We start from the raw sequence: 7,538 nt of genomic DNA, 5'->3' as shown, positions 1-7,538 counted from the left end.
GTGGGTGGGGTGGGTATGTGGGGATGAGGCAGGCTGGCTGTGTGGCGGAGGAGCGCCCTCGTCGGCCGAGGGCGTGCCGCGCTTGTAGCTGGCAGGTGGCGCGGCTGCATCCGCGCACCGCTTGGTTCCTGCGGGAGGGGCGGCGGGTGCGCTGCGCGCTGGCGGGGCGGCGCTGACGGGGCCGCCGCTGCGCCTCGCTGCTGCAGTGGACGGCGTGTTTGAGGAGGGCGGCGAGGAGGAGGAGACGGATGAGCTTGTGGGGCAGGTGGGGAGGGGTGGGCGGCACGCGGCAGCCGCCGGGAGCGGGGAGCCGCAGGAGCTCCCCACTGAGCAAGGGGGAGCAGCAGCGGGCGGGTGCCTTGGCAGTGCTGCCTTTGATAGCTTTTGAGAGCCCTGACCCCTGTCCGTGCCCCTGCCCCTGCCCCTTGGCAGGTGCTGGATGAGATTGGCATCAACCTGGATGCGTCGCTGGTCAGCGCGCCACAAAAGGCAGCGGCGGCGGCGCCCGCGGCGGCAGCGGCGGTGCCCATGGCGCAGCCGCTCGGCGCCGACGCGGCAGGTGAGCGCGGCAGGGGCGATGGCGCCCTGCCCGGGGAGGCGTGCTGCCCGGCTGTCCCAGCCTCCCAGGCGCTCTTGCGGTGCAGGCGGCAGCATGGGCGGCGGCGGTGGCGGCAGCGGCGGCGGCGGCGGCGGCGGCGGCGAGAGCGGTCTGGACGACGACCTTCAGGCGCGGCTGGACCGGCTGCGCAAGTCATAAGCCGGTGCATGAGCTTTTCGGCGGCCGACACTGCCGCTGCCAGCACGCAGCCACGGCTGTGTCAAGAGACCGGCGCTGCTCTGTCGGTGTGTGCGGTGCAAGGTGAAGGCCAGTCACCTTCTGTACAATGCTCTCCCGCTGTAGCTCTCCTTCGAGCCCTACTGTAACATCATTGAAGGAGCGGCGAGATGGGGAAGGATTCGGGCCGTGTGCCTTGCGGTATCCTGCGGGCAGAGCCAAGCCGGACGGTTAACCGCCACTCCCTGAACAGATTTGATGATCTTGCACACGCGAGGGCTTGAGGGGGCCGAAGAACAGAGGCCGGCGTCACGGGCATGTGCCGTGTCCGTCCAACCCGGTTGGGCCTGGGTGCCCGGAGGGACTGTACACACATTCTCTGTGCTGCATGGCTGGAGAACGAGGCGCAACCCCAGGCCTGGGGTGGCATGCCTCACAAGGCCCTCCTGGCGCCGCCGCCACTTCCAATGTGTTGCCGCCGCCGGCAAGGTGTTGCCGCCCGACGCCGGCTCTGCCGTTGTGGGACGGCCGGGGGGCCAGGCCTTGGCCTACCATCGAAATGCACCCACCTCCTACATGCACCCCACTTTGTCACAGACAGCAGCAGGGCGGTCAGCCTTGAGGCGGGGCGGCAACCTGGTGCAGCAGGGGCAGAAGCGGGGAGCGTTGCCGCCATCATGCAGCCATGCTGTGGAGCCGCACTGTGATGCAGCAGCCTCCCTTGCCCCCATGGTGCTCCTCACACACCTCGTGCAGCGCACACTCGCCTGCACCTGGGTGGGACCCCTGAGAGCAGGAGGACGGGTGGCGCCAGAAGACCGCGATCCTCCAGTACTCTGCAGAGGCAGCTGCGGCCGCTGCCAAAGGCTGGGTCCGGGTGCCGGAGGCCCCGAGCAGAGGATTGCGCCTTGTTGAATGTGAATAATTTGAATAATTGCACAAGTTCACGGCACAGGGTCGTTTGGTCGGATCGCCACATATTACGTCGCCTCTCTCTCCGTCGACAGAGGACGTCCTCCGGACGTTCGTCCGGTTGTTCGCATGAAGAAACGATTCGGCACCCCTCCTCCCCACAATACACCTCCTCCTTCCCCCCTTCCACCCACACACAGCAGCACTTCACCAACACCGTCATGTCCCCTGCTATCGCCATCGCTGCTGCATGCCCGCAGCAGAGGCCGGGTTGTAAGCACTGCGTGGCCTGCAATTCACTCACGATACATGCTGTTTCAAGGTGCGCAGGGTCCCGCGTTCTCGCGTGTCGTGGTGGCGCGGCCCGCTTGGGGTGAATGGGGGACGCCCATGCGAACACAGCTCCTCAAGCTTTTCCTGCCGCCGTTCCTCGCCACGCAGAGACCCTTTCAGCAACGTCATCCCGCAGATGGAGCTGTGGCCCGCGGGTCTGCAGACACCAACAGGTCCGGGCATGGAACCCCTCCCTGCCGTCGCCGCCGCAGCCGGGAGGCCCAGCCCGTGCCGCACCTGTCCCTCCCCCCAGCCGCTCACCCATTCCTGCACCCTCCTCCGCCTGCCCTGCAGTCTACTACATGTGCCGCGAGCGCCAGCTGGCCTACCACATCCGCCTGATGGCCGTGAAGGGCGGCGCCGGCGCCTGGCGCCTGCCGCTGGCCGGCCAGCCGCTGGCGGCGGAGCTGCTCCGGCGGCGCGGCTGCCGCGCGCTGGCCGTCAACGTGCCGCTGCCCACCACGGGGATCGACCCCACGCAAGCCGCCGTCACCTACATGGGCAGCGTGGCGGTGAACTGGCGCATGGCCACCTCCGCCCCCTCGGCAGCCACCAGCGCACCAGCGCCCTCGGCGTCGGCCCGCCCCGCGGCGCCCCAGCCACTGCACCGCCAGGCCACGCCGCCGCCGCTGCACGAGCAGCCCGCCAAGCGCAGCAGGCTGTGCAGCCAGGACAGCAGCGAGAGCCTGGCTGTGCGGGCGGCAGTGCCAGCGCTGCAGGTCTCGGCACTTGCAGCGGCAGAGCCCAGCACGGCCTGCCGCAGCGAGCCGCACTCGGCGCCGGCGCACCGCTGGGAGCCGGCGGCGGCCGACATGGCGCTGTCCGAGGCAGCCAGCTGCTGCAGCAGCGGCACGCAGCTAGGAGAGCCCGCAGACTTTGCTGCGACCAGCTGCGGCGCGGCGCGCAGCGGCAGGAGCTCCCCACTCTCCAGCTGGCTGGCAAAGATCAGGTCGATGCTCAGCCCTGCATCGCGGCTGGACGCGGCGCTGGTCTACTGAACCTACAGCCTAGGGCACGCCCCAAGAAACGAATGGACCCCTTCCCTTGCTTGTGTGGGCTTAAAGTCTGGTAAAGCAAGAACTAGCTTGCAACATAGACTCCCCGCCGAAACGGGACGGGAACCGGGCGAAAGCAGAGAAAGCAATAAAACAGGGGTGGAGCAAGGCGACATGCAACGCAAGCAGCTGACAGGGCACGCATCGAAACGTGTGTATGACTGGCAAAGTGGCATGGCGCATTGGGGAGAAACGCATCGGTACGGGAGCATGGGCTGGCCAAACGGCAGTGCGGAACGCTAGGTCACTAGAAAAGCAGGGAAAGGCGCACTATGTATGCAATGAGGGCAGCCCCGGCTCGGGGCCGTTGAGAAAGCAGTGGGCGGGAGGGGGGAGGCCCCGGTGTGGGCGGGCCCCATCGAGGGGGGATGGGGCGCGCAAGCGGCCAGATGGGGCGGGGCGCGGGCGGCAGTGGAGTCCTGCGGCTGGGTGGGATATAGGGCAATGAGCGTTGAGCAGTGTGCGATGAGCAATGAGCAATGAGCAGTGAGCAGCCCCTCCCTAAACAAAGTGAAGCGCAGGACGGGGTCCGGTGGATGGGAGGCAAGGAAGCGCGGGGGGTTGCCACGTGCGCTACCGCCGCCGCCGCAGGCAGCACCCCTGCGGCGGCGGCAGCGGCAGCAAGCCGTGGACCCAACCGCCGTGCCGCCGCCGCCGCAGGCAGCAGCCCTGCGACGGCGGCGGCAGCATTGCCTCTACATTCCGACACGCATGCAGTGGCCTGAATGTGGACGCAACCCCTCCCTTTGCTCTGCCCTTTGGTGCCAGACGAGTATCCGACCTCCCCCACCTTGTGAAACCTGCGCCTCACTGATCAGAAAAGGGCGAGGGACGAAACTGCGGTACATCACAGACAAGCTGGGGGCAGCGCTGGTTACATGTGGAGCGGCGCAGTTGTGGCCTGTGCTGGACAGGGGTCGGCCAACACACAGAAGCAAATCAGCTGTTGGCAGGGCTGCTAGCTGCGCAGCTGCGCCTGGCTACTGTCTGCTGCTGCACGTCAGCGTGCTGCAACGCCTCGCGGCGGCCGCCTGGCACGCTTTGGCGGCGAGGGGGGCGGCCTGCTGCTGGCTGCCGCCTGCAGCAGCGAGCGGCACGCCGGGTCTGCAGCCCCCACCAGCCCGTTGCAATCTGAGTCCAGGCCAGCCGCACACGAGGCCGCCGTCTCCTTGCCCGCCCGGCGGCACACCGTGACTGCGGCGCTGTCGCGTGACAAGCTGGTGACGCGCACCACCAGGCCGGCGCTGGGGGCGGGGTGCGTCCACGACTGGTTGGCTGCTACATGGTGGGTAGGGCGGGTAGGTGTGAGTGGGGTGGGTGGGTGGGGTCAGGCGTGCCAGCTGCCTACCCGCCAGAGCAGGCGCTGCGCTGCCGCTCACCCCCCAGGGAGGCCAGCCAGGTGGTGGGCGCGGCGTCGTAGGTGTGCTGGATGGCGGCGCTGTAGCAGTGCACCCTGCCGGCCAGGCTGCCCAGGTTTGTGTCGATCCCCGTCGCCGTCCTGTAGCCCAGGAACAGGGGCTCCACCCCGGGGGCCCAGCTGGGCACAATCCTCACCCCGCCCTGCGCCGACAGCCCCCGACTGGGCAGCGCCAGGGCCAGCGGGTAGCCGGGCGCCAGGCTGGCACCATCCAGCTGCCGCACGCTCAGCCAGCCCGCCTGCCAGGCGTGGGGCGTGTTGAAGCAGCGGTCGGTGCAGCAGTAGCCCATGGCGTCTGTGTCATCGCCATACGCATCAAACCAGCTGGCGCCGTCGCCGCCGCCGCCGCCACTGCTGCCGCCGCCGCCCGCCCCGGCATGCCCCATGAACAGGTTGTGGCCCAGTTCGTGCGTGATGACCTGCAAACAGGCAGCCACCAAGCAGGAGGGTAGCCAGGCGGGCAGGCATGTGCCAAGCTGTTGTGCCAGCGGCCACGCCCTCTGGGTATCCCATGCACCAGTGCTGGTGGCCTGTCCGCTGCCAGGCGTCCCCGCACCTGCGGAGAGCCCCAGTAGGAGCCCCCCACCCAGGCCCTGCACTCGTAGGAGCCGTCGCAGCCGATGTAGCCCAGGCCGGCAAAGGATCAGGGGCTGGGTGGGAGCAGGTAGAAGTGGTACGGGTAGCTGCCCAGCGACGTGCCCGCCGCCGCCAGCTGGCGCTGTACCGCCTCGTTGGCCGCGTCCGCCCAGCCGTTGAAGTCGTCAAAGTCACACTTGGAGAAGGTCCAGGGCACGCCAAAGCTGCGGGGCATGGCACACCGGGCGTGCATGGTATGGAAGGTATGGAAGGGCGGGTGGGCAGGGCAAGGGATGCCGGTGCCAGCATTGGTGCGCGGCCCCGAGGCCAGCCCAGCGCAGCGCCCAGCCACCCCAGCGGTGCAGCAGCCAGGCTGGCAGTCGGCCGCACAGCCGCGGGGGGTGTGATGCACCTGATGCACCCACCTAGTGCCGTTGCAGGGCAGGCGCACCGGGTCGGCCACGAGGCTGTTGGCGGCCGTCAGCCGCGTCTTGCCGTGGCTGCACTGGCGGTAGGTTGAGCCGACCGTGGCGCCGCCCGGGTTGCTCTCCTCCAGCACCACCCGCCGCACCTGCTCCGCGCTCAGGCTGGGCAGCTGCGTGCCGGGGCAGGCCTGGCCGTCGCTGGTGGCAGCCACGACTGCAGGCAGGGCCCAGGCGGGGGCAGGGGAGGGCAAGGGCTGTGCAAAGCTGGCACCATCGCTGGCGGCACTGCTGTGGCCTACATGTTACTGCACTGCGGGCAGCGCTCACTGGGGATCACTAGGACCGAAAGCTCCGCAGCAACCAGCCCATTGGTGCTCAGGGTGGCAGCAGCCGCTGGGCTCACGGTGCCGGCAGTGGCGGCTGCCACCACAGCATTGCCTGGCTCGGCGCTGATCGATTGCAGCGGCATGGGGCGAGAGTCGGGCCAGTGGGCGGTGATGGCGTGCACCTGGAAGCTGCCGGCGGGCTGCCCTGCTGCTGCCTCTGCCCCTCCTGCTGCGCCGCCGCTGCGGTCGTCAGCCGCTTCGTCGATGCTGGAGGCGACGGCACGTGCCTGCCGCCAGCGCCCTGTCACCTGGATGCGCATACCCGACAGGATGCCTGCCGCCTGGCTGGTATTGGCCAGTACGTGCATGTGCCTGCCCTGGTCCGTGCGCAGCGTGAGCAGCCTGCAGGCGGCGGCGGCGGCAGGGGCGGCTGGCTGGGGGGCGCGGGCGAGCGCATGGGCAACGGCCCTACATGGCCCGGTGAGCCTGCCCTTCACCTCTCATCCGGCTCTCCCAGCATGTCCTTGCTGATAACTATTGCAGTGCCTGAGAAGCAGGAGGAGGGGGCATGAGGTGCATCATGCAAGATGACGTCGGTGAGGACTTTGCGGCGGCAGCAACACACGAGGCCCCTGGAAACCCTAGACCACACGACAGCATACCCATGCCTCCTCCACTCCTGCGCACCAGTCCAAGTGTCCGTCTGGGAGTGCAGCAGCTCGCGGAGGGGCTTGCTGCGCGCGGCGGCGACATGCAGCCCGCCGAGGCATGTCGCCAGCAGTACCCAGGTGACCAGCTGGGCGGGTGCCATGCCTCAGCGCCCGTCCTGAATTGATTTGAGGAATGCGTATGAATGAATTAAATGGCCGCAGTTGGAATACAATGGGCGTTTTGCAGGTGGGCGGTGGGTCAAACCGCGGCCTCCGACGACACGGCGACAGTTGTACGAAGAATTTTGCGTAGATTTCGAGTCGTTGTCCGATTGGAAGGGATCCACCAGTGGGCGCCTGCTGGTCAGGGGGCCGTTTTGGAGCCGTGACGTGGCATGTGTTGCCCCCTGATGTGGCACCCTCCCGATTGGGCAACCCCCGCCCCCGCTCGCTCCTGGCAGCCCGCGCGGCGCTCCCCTCCCATACGTGAACTGACCCCATAGAGCCATGTTTGAGGGTTGAGCGGGGCGGAGCGGGGCTGCTTGCACACGTGATGGCATGCACGCTTCAACGCTCCCGCTGTCATCTCACCTCTCTAGCGTCAGAAATACAACTCTTACAAGCCAACCAACACGAACAGAGAGACCGAACAACAGAAATGAACAGGAAATATGAAGCCGCCACAGGCGGCAGCACCTTTCAGCGGAGACGGCAAAGCGTACAAGGCACACTTCTTCAATGGTTCTTGCAATTGCCACCCTTACCGGTTATACAGCCACAGTGCCGCCCACACCGCGCACCATTCTTCTTGCAGCTGCAGTTCCGGGTGCAGGCGCCGCGGCAGCCGCAGCGCACGGCTGCCTTGCCGCCGCCGGGCTGCGCCGCCATCGCCACATTGAGAGACACCACAGGCACTCCTCGCTGCGCCGTGCCGCTGAAGGTCAGCTCGCTGGCCAGGCTGGGTGGCGCCTTAGATAGCCTGCTGGCCTGATGCATACCCTCCACCACTCCAGCTCCGCTCCGCAGCCGGTACATGGTCACGCCAAAGGGCCGCTTGATCTCCACCACG

General features: G+C 68.0%; 1 protein-coding gene across 1 annotated transcript; it reads right to left on the bottom strand.

Annotated features, from left to right (window-relative positions):
- Positions 1 to 2,513: 2,513 nt before the first annotated feature.
- Positions 2,514 to 7,127, bottom strand: CHLNCDRAFT_57321 (expressed protein; the record flags this gene model as incomplete). Its single annotated transcript, XM_005849605.1, has 10 exons — positions 7,061 to 7,127; positions 6,507 to 6,826; positions 6,317 to 6,365; positions 5,821 to 6,221; positions 5,494 to 5,707; positions 5,170 to 5,292; positions 5,049 to 5,085; positions 4,455 to 4,911; positions 4,193 to 4,353; positions 2,514 to 2,858 (listed from the first exon to the last, which is right to left on the bottom strand). The coding sequence occupies exons 2-10, from the start codon at positions 6,628 to 6,630 to the stop codon at positions 2,514 to 2,516; spliced, it is 1,911 nt and encodes a 636-aa protein (XP_005849667.1). The 5' UTR covers positions 6,631 to 6,826; positions 7,061 to 7,127.
- Between the last annotated feature and the right edge of the window lie 411 nt (positions 7,128 to 7,538).

The sequence above is a fragment of the Chlorella variabilis genome, assembly GCF_000147415.1.
Source record: "Chlorella variabilis unplaced genomic scaffold CHLNCscaffold_5, whole genome shotgun sequence".
In the NCBI taxonomy this organism is placed as follows: domain Eukaryota; kingdom Viridiplantae; phylum Chlorophyta; class Trebouxiophyceae; order Chlorellales; family Chlorellaceae; genus Chlorella; species Chlorella variabilis.
Note: the sequence above shows the minus strand (reverse complement) of the source record. Positions and strands in the feature narration are given on the sequence as shown.